The sequence below is a fragment of the Eurypyga helias genome, unplaced genomic scaffold (genome assembly GCF_000690775.1).
Source record: "Eurypyga helias isolate BGI_N326 unplaced genomic scaffold, ASM69077v1 scaffold5255, whole genome shotgun sequence".
In the NCBI taxonomy this organism is placed as follows: domain Eukaryota; kingdom Metazoa; phylum Chordata; class Aves; order Eurypygiformes; family Eurypygidae; genus Eurypyga; species Eurypyga helias.
In genome coordinates, this window is record NW_010249367.1 from 55,762 (window position 1) to 76,929 (window position 21,168).

The 21,168-nt window shown below is 54.1% G+C and overlaps 1 protein-coding gene across 1 annotated transcript in view; it reads left to right on the forward strand.

Moving 5' to 3' along the window:
- The window catches only part of LAMA5 (laminin, alpha 5), a gene marked incomplete at both ends in the record, with an annotated part of 72,080 nt that extends 51,527 nt beyond the window's left edge, over nt 1-20,553 (forward strand). Inside the window, 31 exons of the mRNA XM_010151322.1 lie at nt 1,457-1,594; nt 1,796-1,848; nt 2,032-2,131; nt 2,646-2,698; nt 3,084-3,189; nt 3,868-3,967; nt 4,172-4,328; nt 5,989-6,127; nt 8,891-9,033; nt 9,136-9,242; nt 9,980-10,133; nt 10,470-10,630; nt 11,107-11,215; nt 11,691-11,788; nt 11,948-12,149; nt 12,551-12,677; nt 12,871-13,010; nt 13,821-13,936; nt 14,681-14,892; nt 15,096-15,300; nt 15,504-15,648; nt 16,203-16,343; nt 16,741-16,902; nt 17,071-17,172; nt 17,261-17,344; nt 17,579-17,809; nt 18,498-18,611; nt 18,869-18,996; nt 19,194-19,274; nt 19,721-19,935; nt 20,453-20,553. Of these exons, the coding sequence (XP_010149624.1) occupies nt 1,457-1,594; nt 1,796-1,848; nt 2,032-2,131; nt 2,646-2,698; nt 3,084-3,189; nt 3,868-3,967; nt 4,172-4,328; nt 5,989-6,127; nt 8,891-9,033; nt 9,136-9,242; nt 9,980-10,133; nt 10,470-10,630; nt 11,107-11,215; nt 11,691-11,788; nt 11,948-12,149; nt 12,551-12,677; nt 12,871-13,010; nt 13,821-13,936; nt 14,681-14,892; nt 15,096-15,300; nt 15,504-15,648; nt 16,203-16,343; nt 16,741-16,902; nt 17,071-17,172; nt 17,261-17,344; nt 17,579-17,809; nt 18,498-18,611; nt 18,869-18,996; nt 19,194-19,274; nt 19,721-19,935; nt 20,453-20,553 (4,124 nt within the window). The remainder of the gene's footprint in view (nt 1-1,456; nt 1,595-1,795; nt 1,849-2,031; nt 2,132-2,645; nt 2,699-3,083; nt 3,190-3,867; nt 3,968-4,171; nt 4,329-5,988; nt 6,128-8,890; nt 9,034-9,135; nt 9,243-9,979; nt 10,134-10,469; nt 10,631-11,106; nt 11,216-11,690; nt 11,789-11,947; nt 12,150-12,550; nt 12,678-12,870; nt 13,011-13,820; nt 13,937-14,680; nt 14,893-15,095; nt 15,301-15,503; nt 15,649-16,202; nt 16,344-16,740; nt 16,903-17,070; nt 17,173-17,260; nt 17,345-17,578; nt 17,810-18,497; nt 18,612-18,868; nt 18,997-19,193; nt 19,275-19,720; nt 19,936-20,452) is intronic.
- Between the last annotated feature and the right edge of the window lie 615 nt (nt 20,554-21,168).

Genomic DNA, 21,168 nt, shown 5'->3' on the forward strand with positions numbered 1-21,168 from the left:
GGTCTAGTGGAAGGTGTCCCTGCCCATGGCAGGGGATTGGAACTAGATGATCTTTGAGGTCCTTTCCAGGCCAAAGCATTCTGTGATTCTATGTCCAGATTGCAGCCTGGTGCCGTGAGATGCTCAGTTGTGGCTCACACGACACAGCCAGGTCTTCAGGGCTTAATCCACGTTGGTTTATGCCAATGCACAGGAGAAGCAAGTGTGCTGAAACCAGCAAGAGTAGGTTTGTACAACAGTGTGAACAATGGGGATCAGGATTTGGTGTTTCACGTCAGCCTCAAATCCAAGGTGTCTGCTGGCATGGTGAGAGCTTTGCATCCGCTTCGCTGGGCACTGCATCACTCCTGGAGCAGAGCTGAGCAGTGCCTGCGGCAGGTGCCTGTGGCTCCAAATACCCCGAACAGCCCTCCCCAGCTCTGAGCAGAGTGTCCCCATCTCCCTCCCTGCCGGCAGCCCGGATGGAAGCCAGATGTACTCTGATGTCTCCCAGCAAGAATTTACTGCTCATTAAAAAATAATCTGTGATACAGTTTCCCTGAAGGAACAAAAGAGCATCATCACCCTCTTGCACCATATGAAATGTAGACGCCTGAGCCGCAGCCAGCTGGCAGAGCGCTGCGCAAATGCTGATGCCGGCAATATGCCTTTGAAGAGGCTGGAAGCCTAGATGGAATGGTCTCACAGGAGTTCAGTAGTCACTCTTCTTTTTTTTTTGGTCTCATGAAGCAGCGTCCAAATTGCAGAGCTGTAGAGCAGTCGCAGCAAGGAAAGAAGAGGAGAAACTGATTTTATTTCTTTTTTTAATCTGTTGGTTTATGAATAATGTTTTACTGTTAGCCGGTCTGGGGGTGTCAGCTTAAAACACCCCTTTTGGCAGGGATTTGAGAAGTGCTGGCTGGACAAGGATGGCATGAGCAGCTCCCTGGCAGCTCACTGACCTTTCGGGGGTAGGCAGCAGGATCTCTCCATGCGTGCGCAGGAGGCAGGTCGTGCAGGAAGCCGCAGAGCCATTGCCCTGCCCTTGCCCTCAGCCATGGCTGTGTTGTTGGCCTGCTGCCCACACAGTGTCCTCGGGCAGACCCTGATGGCCAAACGGTGCTCTTGGGTGTTTGGGTGCAAATGGGCTTTTGTGGGGTCTGGTCCGTCACCCTTTTGAGAATGAGATCACACATTGCCCTTTTCCTTGACCAAAACTTCTCCCCCTCTCCCAAAATACACATCAATGTGTGTGAATAGGTGTTATAAACATTGCAGCTTCTATTGTTTTTGTTAAAAAATGGGATGTATTCAACCAAAAGCAAATAATGAGTGTGTTTATTATTTATAACCCACGTTTCTGGCTGCTTTGATGGGAGCGAAGGTCAGGCAGACAAAAGAGGTTGCTGGTGGGAACCTTGAATGCCGGAGTCCCTGTGCCCTGCAGCTCCAGCAATTGCTGTCCCCTCTTTTCCAGCTTGTCAGTGCTCCCAGGAGGGCTCTCTGCACAGCACCTGCGACCAGGAGACGGGGCAGTGCAGCTGCCGGCCCGGAGTGACGGGATTGCGCTGCGAGAGCTGCGTGCCGGGCGCCTATGGATTTCCACACTGTGAAGGTAGCCACTTCTCCTCCCTGACAGGGTCGGGGGGGACTCCAGTGTCTTGGGACATAGCAGTGCTGGTAAACCATAGAATAGTTTAGGTTGGAATGGGCTTATCATCCCCCAAGAGCTTTTGCAAGGGAAGAAATAACTCCCTTTAGGAACTGCTGGGGTGAGCTCCTTCTATAACTCCCTCTTTGCATCTCTCTTTTCCAGTGGGCTCCTGTAACCCAGCAGGGTTGGTGACTGCAGATCCCTCACTGGCCCCAGTAAGTATCAAGTGAACCCACCAAGCCCTGCAGGTCATTTTTGTGTGTGATCCTCGTTTACTCCCTTTGGGCCAAGTCCTTAAGCACAGCCTGAAAACAGTCACTGCCCACACCAGAGTAGCAGACACTGCGTTCTGTCACCATGCCACAAAGTCTCACCTGCTCTTCCCTCCCTTTCCCCAGGGCTCCTGCGCGTGTCGGGCGTACGTTGAAGGCCCAGCTTGTGACAGATGCAAACCCTTATACTGGAACCTGACTCCAGAGAACCCGTACGGCTGCACGAGTAAGGGAACGGCATTTGTACAGCCCCAAAAAGTCCCCTCCGTGCTGTAGTGGTGCAAGACCCAAACCCAAGCCAGTGGGGACCATCACTGCTGGATGGAAGCAATACCCTTCCTTCTTTCTTCACCCTGAAGTCACCTATCAAGGCTGGAGTGGTCTGGGTAACCCCCACTTGAAGAGGGGAAAGACTGGAGCCTGGAGCTTTTTGCTTGGGATGAAACGCAGGGCTCGTGCAATGAGTTGTGTCATTCTCAGCCCTCCCTGCAGGCTTTGCACACTTCATTTTTATGGCCAAATGTACAGAAAAGGCAAATGTCTTTGGTAGTTGTATCCTCAGCAGTAACTGTCCAGAAAGAAAAGAGAGCCCTTATGCAGCCCTACCCCGTACCTGACCAGTTCCCAGCTCCTCTTATCCCAGCTGGTGTCCTCTGGAGTGGTGGGTACTGTCTCCCATCAGGCTGCTTCTCAGGGTCTGACTGATCTCCTGGCTTTCTTGTTCATCTCCCTCTCTGCAGGCTGCAAGTGTGATACCAAGGGCACCCTCAGCGGAATCGCAGAGTGCCAGCAGGTGGGTTTTCTCCAATTCCACGTGCGTGCTGGGTTGGGAGTGTCTCAGCTCCATCTCTCCCAGCAGCTGCTGGAGAGGCCTGGCCTGATGCTGAGCTTTCAAAGGTTACACCACAATCTGGGCTTGCATGAGAACATAGGATTAAGACCTGTCATAAATTAGGCACCTAAATATTTCTGGGTCTGGCCCAGATGCCTGGATTTTTGTTTGCCTGCATTGTTGGGTAATTTAACTTATCTGGCCCACCCACGCGCAGGAAGCAGTGTAGAGCATGAAACTCAAAATGCTTTTCCAGTGTGTCAGACTGGGACCCAAATAACTGAGAAACGGCTTCACCGTGCCGAACGACAGGAAGTGATGAGCTTCCGTGCCTGCTCTCTCCTAGGGCGATGGGCAGTGTTTCTGCAAACCGAACATCTGCGGCCAGTTCTGCTCGACGTGCAAAGACGGCTACTTCAATATGGAGAATGCAAATTACTTTGGCTGCCAAGGTGAGCCCCCGTTGTGATGTGTCGGGTGAAGGAGGGGGGCCACAAGTGGCTCCGTGTATGCCAACTGACTGTTGACCTTGGAGGGAAGGGCCAGGAGATGTCCCACCTCTTGCTTTCAATCATACCATGGCCCAGAGCAGAGTCTGGGTCTTGCCTGGGGATCCAGAGACGCGAGTTCATGCTTTTGCTACCGTTGGACAATGAAAAATCAGGAAAGGTGCCCCTCGGGTACCAGAAAATTGTGTTCTAACCACTGGCTATGTCCTTGCAGCTCTACCCTTTCCTCTTGTTGGGAGCAGGTGAGCATGGACACGTGGGTTTGACTGCTCTCCATCATGCCCATGGGAAGTAGGGAGAGATGAGATCCGGATGCTCTCAGCCAGCCCACATGGTCCTGGCAGGGGTGGGAAGAGGGAGCAAGGCTGCTGTTGGCGGCAGGGCTGCGGCACCCAGCCATGAGGGTTTGCAGACCTTGTTCCTCCCGCAGCCGTCTGGAAATAGCTTGGTGCTGAGGTGGAAGAGGAGCTGATCCAAGTGGGGCCGGGGCCAATATGAAAATGGATACAATGGAATAAAAATAGCGGCCCCAGCCCCTTCGTCTGCTGGGGCATGCCTGTGATGAGTGACTGGGAGCTCGTTAGTGTGGCGGGAATGTAAACAGGCACTTCCTGTCCGCAGGCTGCCGGTGTGACGTTGGCGGGTCCCTGGGGCCATCCTGCGAGGAGCGGAGTGGAGCCTGTCGCTGCCGGCAGAGCACCCGCGGAGCCACCTGCACCCAGTAAGCTGCTGGTGGGAGATGCATCTCGGGGTGCTGTGCCACCTTCTCACTCCCTTGGGAATGGTGTTCTTGGCCACCATAGGGATGGGGACCGCGTTGTCCAGGCTGCTGCCACATCAGCCACGTGCCCACTGGGAGGGGGAGTCCTCTTGCCTTGACCCTCCAGGTAGCCCGGCAGGTAACGGTGCTCCCTCTCTTCCCCAGACCCGCACGTGACCATTACTTCCCTGACCTTCACCACTTGAAATTCGAGCTGGAGGAAGGCACCACACTGGCCGGGCGGGCTGTGCGGTTCGGCTACAACCCCTTGGAGTTCGAGGGCTTCAGCTGGCGAGGATACGCACAGATGTCCTCCATCCAGGTACGCCTGGTGCCTCCATCCCAGCCCGGCTCCCCCACGGGAGGATGTGGCCTGGGGAGGACTGATGTGCTTTTGGCACACATCTTTCACCCCGAGTGCTTCTCAAACCCCCAAAGTCCCAGGTTGGCCAACATAAACAGCACAGTGTATATATAGCCTGTTTGCACAGGTACTTCCTGTAGTGCTGGGGACGGCACAGACTGATGAGGGGAAAGATCCTAAATTAGGAATCCCCTGACATCCTAATCCGGTTAGACAAAGATGGTAGCTTGGTGATTACTTACAGGGATGTCTATAAACACTGTCTCTGGGTTTCCTTGCAGCTCTTTATCCGACTCTGCTCTTTCCTGCAGCTCTCTGCATAACCTTCCCTCCCTTTTCCAAAAATAAATTAGCTCCTCCTTAGCTGCCCTGTTCAGCTTGGACCTCTTGTTACTATTCTGCCTCTGCTGTTGTTGTTAGCTAGTTTGCTGTAATGATGGTTTACACTAACGTGGAGTTGCCTAAGCCCTAGATATGAAGCTGTTTCATCTGTTGACCCTTTTTTCTCCTCGGTGGATTCTTCTGCATGGCCCCTGCAGAACTGTAGCCTCTGTGTGTGTGTGTTTGGGGATGTGGTGCAGGGCAGCAATTCTCTGACAGTCTTGTCCCATGTAAGATGTTCTTTATTCTGTGTACTTTCAGTTTTCTTCACTTTTTCATGCTTAGGTAAAATAACAGGAGTCAAATGTGTTAGCCATTTCCTATTGAATTTGTAGGTAGGAGCTAAGCAACTCACTCCTGTAGGCTCCCAGCCTCAAAGGTTAAGGATGGAGCTCATGCTCAAGCTCCTGGCTTTTGTTTTGCATCCAGTGTTGGCATGTGAGATAGAAGCAGGCCTTGACAGAAGGGCTAGCACATGGCTTTCTGCTGGCAAGTCCCACCTGTAGTGTCCTCTCTGCCAGATCCTTCTAGTTTGCTCTCCAGTGGGAAGATTTGTGTAACTGGGGCTTCAGGGAACTCAGAGCCCTGATTCGGAGTCTCCCTGGGCAGAGACTTTGCCCTTTGCCCTGTAGGCTGGAGGGTACTTAGGCAGGCACTTAGATCTCTTGGAAATGCGTGGGACTTAAGCCTCTGCTTAACTGGGGTCTTCCCGGAAAGTTCAGGTGGGCAGAGGGCTGATGCCATGAGTGGCACATTCCCTTAGCACCACTAGTCCTTAGCATTGCGGGTTCCTGGGGACGAGGCACCGGCTCCGTTGGCAGCCTTCTCAGTAGCCATCTGTACGCACAAGGGCAAGCGCTTCAGCGTTTGGTACCCGCTGCCTGCTCGTGGCACACGGAGTCCAGAAGCAACATGCCGTTAACAAAAGCAAGGACTTCTGAAAACCTTTCCTCTGGCGTGGCATGCGCCCCAGGAGAACCCAACCATCCCCCTGTGCCAGAGCATCTTTCAGAGCCTTTCCCCCCGCTTCCCGCAGGCAGGTGGCTGGCCCCGAAAGGGATGGTGTCACGAGGCACCCGTGCCGTGACTGTGTAGGGCTGGCGTGCTTGTCTCCTTGCGCTGTGGCATGTTGCTTGGGGAGCAGTGAGCCGAGCGGCTGCGCTTGGGCTGGTAGCTCTTGGCGGTGGAGGTAATTGAAGGTGTGCTCTGCTTCTCTCCCCTTTCTCTCTCCCACCAGCCCAAGGTAGTGGTGACTCTCAATGTGACTTCCCCCGACCTCTTCCGCCTCGTCTTCCGCTACGTCAGCCGGGGGCCCGCCAGTGTGGAAGGGAGGGTCTCGGTCGTTGAGGAAGGAAAGTTTAATGTTTGTGGCAACTGTAAGTGCATTTTTCACTTCTAGACTAACTCAGAGCATCCCACGCTGTGACGCTGCTCCTCTGCCCCTTCTCCCGTCCCAGGTGTGCCCGTCCCAAGTGTGCCCGTCTCAGGTGGCCGTGCCACGGGATGTCGAGGGAGGGGGAAGAGAGGCAGGCAGGCAGGCAGGTAGGCAGGCGGGTAAGGCTCTCCCGCAGAGCGGGTGAGCGGCCAGGAGCTGGCTCCCCAGTGACGTGTGCCCCGTCTGCTCTTTTGCTTTTTGCAGAATAAAATCAGAGTCACTGTAGACGTGAAGGAGGCAGAGCTCTATCTGTTCCATGTCATCCTGAGGTATATTAATTCAGGAGGGGCCACTGTGTATGGCAAAATTACAGCTTATCAGCCACGAAGGAGAGGTAAGGATCCCAGACTGCTCTGCTCCCCTGCACCATCGCCACCTCCTCCCCATCCCAGGCAACCTTCTGCATCATCATTTTGAGAAGACACTTCTGTATGGCTTTACCCATTACTCGTGCCCTTCCAATTGCGTTTGCAGCCCCCTGTATTTAACAAAGCAGCAGCAAGCTGACCCCCAGTCCTGAGGCTGCACACTGAGGGCTCTTACCAGCCAGGCTGCCGTGAGATAAGGCTAATGTACGATTCCATAGAACCCTTCCAGCATGGGACAAGATCACCCCAGTGCCCCAGGCAGAAATGAGCTAAGTTTCCACAAAACCGTAATGGGCCAAGTACTGGGAACTGGATACAAGCTTTGGAGCTGGACATGGTTTTATTTCACAGGTGCCAGAATGTGGCAGTCCTGCCCTTGCCTTGAGCTTCTCCCAAACTGGGCTGCTGGCTTCACGCGTGGTGTGGGGGTTGGAAGTGGTGTGGAATTGCACATTATACAGGCTTCGCACTCTGGTGCAATGTCTTATCAAGCCATGAACTGCTGGAGAAGAAGAGCCACCAAACGATGGCTGACCCAAAGCCTGGAGACCTGGACAACAGATACCCTGGGAGTCAATACAAGCGAGACTGCACGTGCCCTAGTGAGCGGCTGGCGGATTGGTATTACCCCTACTGATGCTACAGCCACATCGTCCCGCTGAAGCTCTTCCTCCAGACCGTACATACACAGCATGAGGCTGTCAACACCAGCTGCCTAATTATACTAGTGTGTGAGGTTCTCCCCTGTCTTCAGTTGACAGAGGTGGTGTTTTGCCTTTGATGCGATATGCAAGGTTTGAAATGCCAACGTACTACTTTTTCTTCTTTTTATTTTTTTTTTTGAGGGGAAAAACAGCTGGTTATTTTTATGGGCAGTCCTATTATGCAGCAGAAAGACAAGAGAAGCGTGAGCCATGCTCACACTCTAGGATCCCACCAAAAGTCAGGAAGTATTTAATCTGTCCTATTCAGCAGCAGAGCTAGTTTGCCTTATCATGTGCGTCCCTCCCTGCTCAGAAGCAACGTTTGATTTTCTAGTGCTGAGGGCACACTGCCAGGCTGATGCACCAGCCCTGGGATCCGGGAGGGCAGCTTCCTTCATAGGCCAGATTGGCTCCAGAAATGCTGAGCCATGTTCTGCCCAGGTGGAATGGGGTCCACTTGGTAAAGGACAAGCAGCCTGGAAAGAAGATGAGTTGGAAGATGCAGCTTGCAAGAAGGGAAGCCTTTTCCGAGTATATGATTTGCAGACTGGTTTCTCCCACCCCACCTCCAGAAGCCATCTGGGTTTGTTGTGGATCATCTCAAAGGGATGTGAAACTTCAGCTTGGCAAGAAGTCTGCCCCATTACCTGTCCAGGGAAATCTATTCATTCCTTGCATCCTCACCTCTGCTTCCCATCTGGGAAAGCGAGGGCTCAGCCTCAGCTGACGCCAGGCATGTCACAGAGCTAGCACACGTGGGAAGGGGCTGACCCATTTCAGCACTAGCACAATCCCATGCTTTAGCTTCTGGCCCTCTGTATTATGCCTTGATGTGCACGTACCACACGAGGATAGTCAGTGTGCCGCATTCCCTGCTTCCTTCTTCATCTCATCCGCTCGCCGTGCAGCCATACTCCGTGAATTCCTCTCACCCATGCTCTTCACAACGCTCCTGAGGCTGCTAAGCAGGCAGGCAGTTTGCTTCTAGGTGCTGTACTGTCATTGCATCCAAAGGTAATGAATTCAAAGGTTATGGACCGTGTCAGCTGAGCCGTGGAGCTGTTCGACAGCAGCTGGATCAGGCCTTAAACCTGTTCTGTTCTGCCAGTTTAAAACTAATGTCTAAATCCTCAGGTGCAGTCTGTGGCTGGCAAGACAGACAGGAGCACAGCCTGGGGGTCTGAGAGTTTGCCAGAAGACAGGTAGCTCGCCTGTGGAGCTGTGGTCAGAATACCCCCAAGGAAGAACATATCTGGGCAATTCTTTTTGTCTGTCTCAGAATACATTTTTCACAGATGAGTTCCTTCCCTCTCTAGGTGGTAAAACACTCCTTGGCATGCAACACTCCATGCTTTGCAGTCCGGGGATGCAGAGCACACTGAGCACTCTGGATTAGCATTAAGGATTGCAGTGATTTATGGTTTTTTCTCCCATTAAGCTACTGAGCAGATTCAGAGTGGATGTCTGTGACAGTGTGGGACTGTGGTGCATCTGCTACAGCAGCGATGAGAGAGCAGGAGCCTGGGACTCCCTGCTGCACTACAGAGCTGCTTCCCAGAGTGTAGCCTCCTATTTGCAGCCCCAGGTTTTCCATCCCAGTTCCTTCACAGCCTCTCATCCCTCTCGCTTTAGGTACAGAGCAGACCAAGCAGATTGTCTTTGCTCCCAGCACGGAGCCAGCCTTTGTCACCGTCCCCCAGAACAGCTTTGGGGAGCCCTTCGTACTCAACCCCAACACCTGGTCTCTGGTTGTTGAAGCAGAGGGCGTGTTGCTGGTAAGGACCAGACCCCGTGCTCTGTCCATCACAGGGGGGGCTTCAGCAGCTCCCTGGGGCAAGTGTCCCAAACATAACCAACTCTCCCATCTCTCATCCTAGGATTATCTGGTTTTGCTACCCAGCTCGTACTATGAAGCTCCAATCCTGCAGCTGAAGGTCACAGAGCCGTGTACCTACCAGCCAGCCCCAGAACAAGCCACACAGAAGTAAGGATCTCCACATCTTTGTGCTGTGCAGGACCTACTTGGCTCCTCTTGGACTGGGGTTAAGAAATATATACGATCCACACTCTGTGAGGGTCTGGAAGCAATAAAACTGCTTCGTGGAGCACTTTGCCATGGTTCATAAAGCCTGTTGAACCTGCGCTGTCCCAAAAAGCCAACGCATAGGTGTCCTCATCCATGGCACAGACAGCCTATGTGCTCTCGTGGCCATGGGAGGGTCAGCTCACTCAGTAGGACCATAGCCCTCTCCTCTGCTGGGCTGGGTTCTCAGTGCCAGGTTCCATGTCAGTCAACAGCCCTGGAAAATGGCCAGAATGAGTTAGGTCGTGCTGGACTATTGAAAATGAATGGGCAGAGTCTGGTAGTGCTTAGAGCATCTCAGTGCATCAGTTTGCTCTGCCCAGGACCTCTCTGTCCTTGGCAGGAAGGCTGGTCAGGCTCTGGACACCAGTTGTCCCCCCCACTATAGCAGTGGGGTCCCCAGGCTAAAGCACATTGCAAGGGGGAGCAGCTCTTTGTCGTTACTGCCACCTTGGGTCCTGTAATCTGCAGTCTCTTGCTCCACACTAACTGGAGACGTTCCTTTAGGCAGTGGAGCCTTCGAGTTGCACCAAAGCCTTTTGCAAACCTTGCTGGGATCAGGCTTTGTGGGTGCTCTTGGCCCTTACAATCGTGATGTAATAACCATGCTTTGCAATTTGTTTCTGCAATGTTTTTAGCTGCCTCTTGTATAAGTACCTGTCCGTGGATGGCTTCCCTGCTGCGTCAGGGGTGGACGCGGTGTGCAGGCTGGACAACCGGTTACCCAGAGCGTGTCCCGCAGCGCAGCTCACCCCCTCCCATCCCCGGATGGCGACGTGCAGCGGCAGTGATGTGAGTGACACGTGGGTTTCATCCCTCGCCTGGGCGCTGGGGCGCTCATCCCCCAGCTCCCGCCGTCCAGTGCTTTACATACACCCGGGCAGGTTACCAAAGTGGCTTTTCACCCACGTACACCCCACTGTTGCCCCCCTCACTCTTGCAGATGTGTGTTTGCATGCCCTGTTGTTGAAGGCACACAAAAGCGGTGTCTCACGTGTAAAGGGCTCGGTATGTGCTAAGAGTTCCTGTTGTCCCCTCAGCTGCAGGGGCTGGTTTGCAGCACAGGCATCACGTACACACTCACTGTGTGACAGGAGACTCCTGCTCAGTGTTCCCTCTGTCTCTCAGGTGGAAGTCCAGCTCTCCCTTCCTGTTGCCCAGCCGGGGAAGTACGTGCTGGTGGTGGAGTACGCCAACACCAACGCCTTGCAGACGGTGGGCATTGCTGTGAGCTCGCCACACTTAGCCATGCAGCAGGGCACATTCATCTTCTACCCCTGTGCCTACAGGTATGGTCAGCTCTGCAGTGGAGAAAGGGTTCAGTCCTCTGACATGTGTAAACTCATTCCAGCTGGTCACAGATTTTAGTGACTGTCCATCCCTGAGGAATACATGGCATCCCTGGCACACTACCTGTGCCAACACAGTCCTCTAATGCCTCTGCCAGGAGACAACCTGCTGCTCCCCTTTACAGCTGGGTGCGTTGGTAGGGTTCCTGATTTAGGGAATGACCTCTGGGCAGGTTTGTTGAAGCTGTTGGTGCAGGTCAAACCCTGTCCCTTGCTGTAAAAGTGTCTGACTTCAGATAGGAAACAAATGTCTGGGCTGTCCTTGGGAAACTTCACTCTTATGGCCTGCCAGAAAAGACATCAAAAGATTTACAGAGACTTTGTATAAATACCTTCAGGACATACAGCTGGCAAGACAAGAGATGGGTTGTGACCCTGCTCAAGGCTGCCTTCAAAAATCGGTGTTTCTCTTACAGTTTCCTTTGTCGAGGGATTGCTGTAGATTCCCAGAGCCGCATGGCAACTTTTGAGCTGACCTCAGAGGCCACCATTCGCTTCACATCTGATCTGGCTGACTTCTTCCTGGTAAGGCTACTGGCAAGGGTGGGTTGCCAGGAGAGGCAGGAGCGGTACCTAGCCTGTAGAAGGGTTTTCTAGTGCTCTTTAGGCTGGATACTAGAACTGCTCTATGTCCGGAGGAGTCCAAGGTGGAGAATGCAGTCAGTGGTGTGTCTTGAAGCAGATCATGGGACAGGCATTTGGGAGAAGCTGCTCTTTGCAGAGGGAGCTTTGCAGCAGTGTGGCAGTGCCTCTTCCTGTTTTTACCTTGAAGGCCAGTTGCTTAGCCAAGGATAGAAGAATCCCATAAATATCTGAAGCTCCTAAATGCCTTAGGGCTTGTGACAAGGAAGAAGGGGCAGTAAACAGAGGTGTGACCTGCTGTGCATTAGCTGAAGTGTCTGATAAGGAGGTGCTCAGTGTGGTCAGCTGGTGGGCACAAAAACTGCTGTGGGCTGTCAGTGGCTGCCGTGTAACCGAGCATCTCTCTCTGATATGGCAGCACAAAGTGTACCTCATCCCTGCTGCACAGTTCACCATGGAGTTCATTGAGCCGAAGGTGCATTGCATCAGCGTCCATGGCACGTTCTCATCCAACAGGTAAGTGTCTTGGGTCCCTCAGGGTTTTAGCATGAATGTGGCTGTTTCCAAAAGCAATTGCTTACTCCACGGTTGTTACAGGGTGTGCTTCTGCTCCCCATTAGCCTCTGTCTTTCCTGGTCAGAGATCTTTACATCCCATTTTCTCCTTCTTTTGCAGCAGCTCCTGTGTTCCCTCAAGGTTCCTGAAGCTTTCTCAGTCAATTATTTTGGAGGGGGGCCAGGCTCTGCCCATTGCTCCTGACATCCCCCTGGCTCAGGCTGTTCATGTGGCTCTAGCTGGGGTCCCAGTGGAGCCTGCACCTCGGCCTCCCACGGCTGTGGACCCTGCTGCAGAGCTCATCCTCCTGCAGCCACCGCAGGTAGTGGCATGAGTGTGGGTTGGGCTGGTTTGCTGCACCCGTGGGGTAGGGAGAAGTTTTCCTTCTCTATTGAGTAGCTTTAGCAATTAGCAATTTAGCAATTGCATTTTCAGCATTTGGTTTGGGCTTTAAACTTGTGCCTGAACCTGTAGTTCCCGTGGACTCTCCTGTCTTAGCTCCATCCAACCCTGCTTGGTTCCCTGGGCTCCCAGGAAAAGCTTTGCAGGTGGCACTATTGGGGGGGGAGTGTGGAGGCATGAGGGGGCAATTCAGCAAAAGTCTCAGGACCTGACAGTTGTGCAATAAGAGCACAAATTTATGCAATAATAAAAAACATTCCAGCTGTGAGTGCAGGCATCAGTTTTGGGGTTTTGTCTCTTTGTTCTCCTGTTTTGGGCCAGGCTGCTGTTGCATTTAACAGTCGGATCCAGACCCTGGGACGCTACGCTTTCATCCTACACTACTACCAGCCCAACCACCCCACCTTCCCCGTGGAAGTGTTAATCAACGGTGGGCGCATCTGGCAAGGTGAGACGAGTGGAGAGCTGAGGAAAGCTCCTCGTAGGTGGAAACTTTGGAAAGTTTTTGGTGCCAGAGAATAACTGTGGGTTCACTGAGGAGTGCAAAGATGAAGTAAGAAGGACTCATCTGTTCCAAACCGGGAGGGTGTGATGGGGACTGCAAGGGAAACATGGGACCAGTAGGTTTTTTCTCTTTTCAGGTCAGACCAGTGCTGCTTTCTGCCCACATGGCTATGGGTGCCGGAGCCTGGTAGTTTCTGAGGATCAGATTATCCTGGATGTTACTGATAATGATCTGACTGTCGTCGTTCGTGTGCCAGAGGGCAAGCAGCTGTGGCTGGTGAGCCTCTCTCTGGGAAGATCATGGGACATGCTGGACCAGGCTCCAGCCACGTGGCTCCAGCAGGGCTGGAGTTTGTCGTTGGGGATTTTTGTCACTGTGTGACCACAGCAATGTTTCCCACCATCACTCACTTCCTGAACTATCCAAGAAAGTTGCAGTCTCCAACCATAGCAGTGTAGGATTAAGGGCAGGATTCACAGAGACGGGGTCTGTATATGGCAGTTATCCTTCACTGTGTGATTTTAATACCAAAGCAAAGCAGATGTGGAAACTTTTGCTTTGCATATGTAGCTTGTGATAATCCAGAATAAGACTTATTCCTACCCCAGTAATATTTTGTACCTGCAGAGCATTGTTTGTCCAGGCAGTTATCATCCTGGGAGCAGGTAGCCCTTCTTGTGCTCAGGCAGCAGGACTTGATTGATCAAAATTAGGATAAATGGCTGAAAGACAGAATTAGAACCCAGGTGCCTTCATGTCTAGGAGTTTGAGATAGCAGTGACTGCCTGCCTCTGTGCTGAAGCACAGCCAGTGGCTGCCCTTTTGGGGTATTCTGCCTGGTTTTCACTCCAGTGAATTTGGTCCACCCCTCACATGGAGCATTAGATGGACCCTGAGGGACAGACCTCAATGGAGGGGTGATCCCTGGTCTTTCCAGTACTCAGGTACTTCATGTGTTGTATTCTGTCCCAGCAAGGGATGAGCTGATAAGAAGCTGAAGGTACATTTTGAGTGAGCTCATTGTGGACAGCATCTGTGTGGCTCAGCTCAGGAGCCTGGTTCACCCATCGTGGCCTTGCTTTGCAGGATTACATCCTTGTGGTCCCTGAGGACAGCTACACCTCTCAGTACCTGCAAGAGGAACCCTTGGACAAGTCCTATGACTTCATCAGCAGCTGTGGCATCAACAGCTTCTACATCAAGTGAGACCTTTGGCTCTGGGTGGCTGCTCTGCTGTCTGCAGGCTGCACACTCCTCGGGGAGCAAAACCCCACTCCCTTGGTGTGTGTCAGGGGAGGAATCATAGAATCTTTTGGGCTGGAAAAGACATTTAAGATTATGAAGTCCAACTGTTAACCCAGCACTGCCAAGTTCACCCCTAAACCATGTCTATAAGTGCCACTTCTTAAATCCCCCCAGGTATGGTCACTCCCCCACTCCCTTGGACAGCCTGTTCCAATGCCTGACAACCCTGTCAGTGCAGAAATTTTCCCTAATATCCAATCTGAACCTCCCCTGGCGCAATTTAAGGCCGTTTCCTCCTGTTGCTTGGGAGAAGAGACCAACCTCCCCCCATTCTCTGCACCCTCCTTCCAGGGAGTTGTAGAGAGCGATCAGGTCTCCCCTGAGCCTCCTCTTCTCCAGGCTGAACACCCCCAGCTCCCTCAGCTGCTCCTCACTGGAGTTGTGCTCCAGACCCTTCCCCAGCTCCATTTCCTTCTCTGGACACACTCCAGCCAAAACCAGGCCCACGGTGTCTTTCTTGCAGTGAGGGGCCCAAAACCGAACCCAGGATTCCAGCTGTGGGTATTTGGGGGATCTCAGTATCACAGGCTCTGTCCCACTAGTTCAGTACCCATTGCTGTATGAGATCCTGTTGGATTTTGGGGTGGTGGGGAGGTTGTCGGGGTGTGCAGCAAGGTGATTCCTCCTGCCTTCCCCTGCAGCCCCAGCACATCGTCGAGGTTCTGCCGTGACTCTGCCATCTCGCTCTCCCTCTTCTACAACAACGGGGCACAGCCCTGCCGGTGCCATGAGGCCGGGGCGCGAGGCAGCCAGTGCGAGCCCTTTGGCGGGCAGTGTCCCTGCAAGTCCAACGTCATCGGGCGAGAGTGCTCCCGCTGTGCCACCGGCTACTGGGGCTTTCCCAACTGCAGGCGTGAGTTGTCCCGTCTCCTGCCCTGCTTTCCCAGCACTTGCTGGTTTGCTTCTTACAGGGCTGAGGCTGATTAGGGAAAGGGCTGCATTTTCCATCCCTGCTCCACTTCAACAGCCCAGCTGCCCATCCATTGCCTCATATGCTCTCCTTGGGCTACCTCACTGTTTCTCCCCCAAACACAGCCCCTTTTTTGCCCCTTCCAGCCTGCGACTGTGGCACACGTCTCTGCGACGAAGTGACAGGGCAGTGCATTTGCCCTCCGCACACCCTGAAGCCAGAGTGTGTTGTCTGCGAGCCCCAGACCTTTGGCTGCCATCCCCTTGTCGGCTGCGAGGACTGCAATTGCTCTCGGCCCGGTGTGCAGGAGCTGACGGAGCCAGGCTGCGATGTGGACAGCGGGCAGTGCAGGTGAGGGAGCCCTGTCCTTGCACCGGCCATCTCTGGCAGCATCCCTGGTCCCTGAAGCGATGGGACAGGTCGGGAGGAAATGTGCAGGATGGGGAAATTCAATCAGTGCTGTGTCAGTGCCAGCACGGGTGCAGCCCGGCTGCTCCCCACCCAGCAGCACGAGGCAGAGGTTTCTAACGCTGTGGCTCTTGCGTCCCACCCAGGTGCAAGCCCAACATCATCGGGCGACAGTGTGACCTCTGTGCCCCTGGCTACTACCACTACCCCAACTGCCGGCCGTGTGACTGCCACCAGGCTGGCACTGCAGCGAGCGTGTGCGACCCGGTCACGGGGCAGTGTCACTGCAAGGTCAGTCCCTCTGTGCCTTCACGCGGTGCCTTTCTCCTGGGCTTGACGCTCCTGCTCTGGCTGTGGGTGTCCGCTGTGCCGGGAGGCAGCGGGGCTGGAGAAGGAGTGTGGCTGTGTACCTGTGCTGCAGCCAGCCCGCTCCACATGGTGATGGGTTCAGAGCACCCTGAAAGACTCCTTCTCCCCATCTTTCCTGGCCGTGAAGGCTTGCTCTTTGCGCTGTCACTGGGGAGACGGGCAGCCTGGGTCCAGCCCTGTGTCAGAACCTGCTGCAGGTAAAGCTGTCAGTGCTGTGCCTTCTGCTCCTGCATGACAGCAGAGTAGCTCAACTGCTGCTGAGCTGCCTGCTCCAGCCCCTTTGCAGGGCTCCCAAGTGCTTTCTCCAGGTGGATTTAATGTTTGATGGGTGGTATGCAAGCAAACCTGTTCAGGGACTGCATAATCGTCTTTCAGCATCACATCGTTGTGCTTGGCTCACTCGTACAGCTGTCCCTCTCCTCCACTAAGGCCTCAGGAAAAGCTGCTGACACTGCTGAGCTTTGTTTGTCTTCCAGGAAAATGTGGAGGGCCCGAGGTGTGACCAGTGCCGCCTGGGAACATTTTCTTTGGAGGCCAGCAACCCCAAGGGCTGCACCAAGTGCTTCTGCTTTGGCGCGACCGATCGGTGCCGCAGTGCTGAGAAGCACCGAGCTGAGGTGAGAGGGGCTGGGGGTTGCCAGAGCCTGCGGTTCGGTTGTGTTCCCATCAGCCCGGCTCCCTGCTGCCCTTGGGTCTCTGTCCTGTGTCAATCCTACCCCTCTGGAAGACGCACTGTGAGGAGGGTTATCTTTGTCTTCCTGTGCCCATCTCCCACTTTCATCCCCTTTTCCTGGTCTCTGGGGTCTCAGGGTGGGAAGTCGTGGTGTGGGGGGACTGTGCCAGGCGGGAGGTGGGGCTGGTGCTCTGGCTTTCCAGTGGCTTCACCAGGATGCGTGTGAGGTTGTGAGCCTGTTACCATCCTTCCTGCTGCTCTGGGACGTGCTTTGCTGGACATCAGTACCTAAATACTTTCCGTAGCTGCACTAGAAGACCCACGGTTGCTCTTCCCCACAGTTCGTTGACATGAACGGGTGGCTCTTGTTGAGCAGCGACCGCCTGGAAGTGCCGACGACCCTGAGCCTGCGGGAGCAGCTCCTCCACGCTGATCTCAAGAACCTCCCGGATGCCTACCAGGACCTCTACTGGGTTGCACCCAGCTCCTACCTTGGGGACCGCGTAAGTCACAGCAGCGTCTGGGCCAGCAGTCACACGCATCCCTGACCCGCCGACGCACGTGCCCGCTGACACGCAGGCACTGCTCGCGCTGCGCCTGGGCACAGGCAGCGCTGCCCCGTCTCAGTGGTGCAGCCTTGCAGCACAACACGCAACGTGGCTCTCCCTTAGGTTTCCTCCTACGGTGGACACCTGCGCTATGAGCTGCACTCCAACCCTCGGAGGGGTGATGTCTTCATCCCCATGGAGTCACGCCCGGATGTGATCCTGAAGGTGCAGCCCGATAAATTCCCTGGTGCTCCCCCTTGCTAATGCATGAGGAGGATGAGGCGGTGACTGACGCCTTCCTTGCTTTTCTCAGGGAAATCAGATGAGCATCATGTTTCTGGAAGGCACGTACCCGTCCCCAGGGGAGGTACATGAGGGCCAGCTGCAGCTGGTGGAGGTGAGTTTGCACACACGAGCGCGTACCAAGTGAAGTGCTTGGATGCTGTAGAAATGACAAGACCAAGGTGTAGATAGAAGGGACAGCTGCTCTGAGCTCAGCACTTTAGGTGGTGCCTAGTGCAGCAGAACTGGCTGTGAAGATCCAGGTCTGTTTTACCTGGAGGCATCCCAGCAGCAGGGAAGTGAAGGTGCCTGTGCTTCCTGCCAGTAACATCAGGTCTTCTCCCATCAGGGTAACTTCCGGCACACAGAGACGCACAACCCTGTGTCCAGAGAAGAGCTCATGATGGTGCTGGCAAACCTGGAACAGCTGCAGATCCGGGCCCTCTTCTCCCAGCTCTCTTCATCCGTGTCCCTGCGCCGCGTGGTCCTGGAGATGGCAACAGATACAGCTACTGGCATCCGCGCCAGCAACGTGGAGCTGTGCTTTTGCCCAGCTAACTACCAGGGGGACTCCTGCCAGGTAGGGGTGACAGCAGACAGGCTGCTCCTGGCAGAGGGGGCTCAAACAGTCATATTTTGGGTCTCAGCCATCCCTCGTACCTGGTGTAGGTGGCAGCTCTGGGGTCTGGATGTTTGTGCAAAGCAGCGATGCCAGAGGATCAGCTTCCAAACAGACCCCTGAGGGATTCAGTTGAAATTACAGCTTAGGTTGGGCCAGAGGCAGGAACAACATCTCCCAGGCTCCCACACACACAACTCAGTGTAGCTGGGAGTGGTGTGTTAGCTGCATCTGCCCTCTTGCGTGAGACGTGATGGAGAAACCATTCAGGTGGTGCAGACCAGAATAAATTGCGTGCAGTACCTTGGAATAGGTCTGTCTGCCTAGCCAATTATCTCCTGTTAATGAGGAGCAGGAAGGAGCTGCACTGAAAAATCTTCATTTTTCAAATTCTTCATTACTTGGAGCAACCTGGTCTAGTGGAAGGTGTCCCTGCCCATGGCAGGGGGGTTGGAACTGGATGAGCTTTAAGGTCCCTTCCGACCCAAACCGTTCTATGATTCTATTCTATGATTCATTGCTGCTTTTAATCCCTTCTCCATCAGTACAGCCCTGTGGGAATTCTGTCATGGAAACTAAATTAGTCTCTTTGCTTTGCCTGAATGTATTGGGCTGTTTTTCAGATCTCTGTTTTTCCCTCTGTCCTCAGGAATGTGCTCCAGGTTACTACAGGGACACCAAGGGGCTCTTTCTGGGAAAATGCATCCCATGTCATTGCAACGGCCACTCAGATCAGTGCTTGCCAGGCTCGGGGATATGCCTTGTAAGTAAACAGCGAAGCAGCACGATGTTTGGGAGTTAGAATGTCTGTAGCATGTGATTAAAGACCTCTCCATGTTCGGCTGAGCAGCAGGACCGTGCCTGAATTGGAGCATTAGCTGCATATGCCATTTCAGGGTTGGTCCCACTCAGGGTCAGCATAGGGTGAAAGACAGTTCTGGGAAAGAGAAAGGAATTCTTGGTGCAACCCACCATTTCTTGCTCTCTGTGCTGGGCCCACAGCGTGGTTTTTCCTTGCAGAACTGCCAGCATAACACAGAGGGAGACCACTGTGAGCGATGCAAGGATGGCTATGTGGGCAGCCACTCTGCCGAAGAACCTCTACAGTGTGTTGGATGTCCATGCCCTCTTTCAGTTGCCTCCAACAAGTAAGCACCCTCGGATGGGATTGTCTGTGTGGCCTCACTGTTTAACCACTGGGAACCACGCTGTGCCACATCAGGGCACTGGCGGGGGTCCCAGTGCCAGCCTTGTCCATGGCCCCTTACCCAAGGCCACAGCAGCCCACACTGAGTGGTGGGCTCTGCGTGATCTGCCCCTTCCTGTTCCCCTCTTGTCATTTCAGTTTTGCCGTCGGTTGTGTCCGTAAGGGCTCCAGCATGCAGTGCCTCTGCAAGCCCGGCTACGCTGGACCCAACTGTGAGCGGTAAGGGCGATGGCACCCACGTTTCTGAGGCTGTGCACACCCAAGTGTCGTGCAGCCACTGCTGTAGTAGAAGTAAAGTTGTCCTAGTAGAGACTGCGAAGGGAATGATTGTCTCTGCCCCCATGTGCTGTACTCTGGCAAGATTTCTTCAGTCCTTTTCAGCCTGCAAATGCCCTATTGCTGTCTCCACTGCTGATTTATTGCATTACTGTGGGTGTATTACTTAGCTGTGCTTTGCCTCAACTTGCAGTCTGTGATAAAGGCACCTTTCTGGGGTCTAATGAGGCAAAACACAAAGTGCTTTGAGATCCCTGAGGGTTGCAGAGGTTGCAAGTGTTGGATGCTTGCTCTGTTCTAATTGCACAAGACTCAAGCATGGTGCGGGCATGACCTGTGGGGATCCCCCCCAATACCTGGCTATGTTTTAACTTGCCGTGTTTCTCCAGCTGTGCCCCAGGATACTACGGCAATCCCTTGGTGATTGGCAGCTCGTGCCAGCCCTGCGACTGCAGCGGAAACACAGATCCCAACATGCTGTTCAGCAGCTGCGACTCCCTGACAGGCGCCTGCACGGGGTGCATGCACCACACGGCCGGCCCACGGTGCGAGGTCTGCACCCCCGGCTACTATGGGGACGCGGTGACAGCCAAGAACTGCACACGTGAGTCGGGGGGATGGGCACACTGACTGTGTTTAGCACCTTAGCCAGGCTGCGTGTTGCCCTGATGAGACACGCGCTCGGCTGCATGCACTGCAGGCATCCTCCAAAGGTGATAATAAGTCAGCAAAACAACTCCAAAAAGCATCACAGCTCCGTAACCTCCAATCCATCCCTGAATGCAAACTGCCAAACCACACCAGGCTGGAACGGTCTTGCCCCCAGCAGCTGCTGCAGCAGCAGTGCTGGCACTCCCTTGGGAGCGTGGGTTTTCACAGCCCACTCCCAGCACTGCACATCCCCCTCCGAGGAAGAGCATCCAAATTGCAGCTTACACAAGGGAGTCTGCCTTGAGCAGGGGCCATGGGAATAAATTGTTGGCAGGAGCAAATCCAAGAGGAGAGGGGCTCTGTCGTTGTTGTGACTGTGATAGAGAAGTAGGATTCCCTGTCAGGAATAAGGTTGGTGAGTGGCTGAGCAGGTTCCTTGGCATATAACTGGGTATATTTTTCCCTGGCAGAGTGCAATTGTTCGCCTTGTGGGACAGAGTCGTGCCATCCACAAACCGGCCAGTGCTTCTGCAAGACTGGAGTGACAGGCCAACACTGTGACCACTGCGAGGTGAGGGCCCTCTGCATACGGGGGTGGTGCCTGGCCTTGGCACAGTACGAGGGGCAGCCCCTGGGTCGTCCCCAGGGCTGAGCAGAGTGGAGCTGGCAGGCGGCTACAGCGGGATTTGCATGATCTGCCTGTGCATGGTGAAAGCCTGTTAAAGATCTGGGCAGGACAAGGGGTAATGGGTTTAAATTGAAAGAAGGTAGATTTAGATTGGATGTAAGGAAGAAATTCTGCCCGCAGAGGGTGGGGAGGCACTGGGACAGGTTGCCCAGAGAAGCTGTGGATGCCCCATCCCTGGAAGTGCCCAAGGCCAGGCTGGATGAGGCTTGGAGCAACCTGGTTTAGTGGAAGGTGTCCCTGCCCATGGCAGGAGGTGGGACTGGGTGGGCTTTAAGGTCCCTTTCAACCCACACTGTTCTGTGATTCTGTGATGTGGCAGCAGCTGATGGAGGCAGTGTTCAGCTGCAGCCTTGGCAGTAATGTGGTATCCTTTGGGAAATCACAACAGCCCTCGTTTCCCTGAATGCATCCAGTGTGGGCATTGCAGGGCAGTGCTGCAGTGTCTCTGGGCTCTTACTGCAGCTCCACGCCTTTGCCATGCTGATCGGAGTTTTGGGG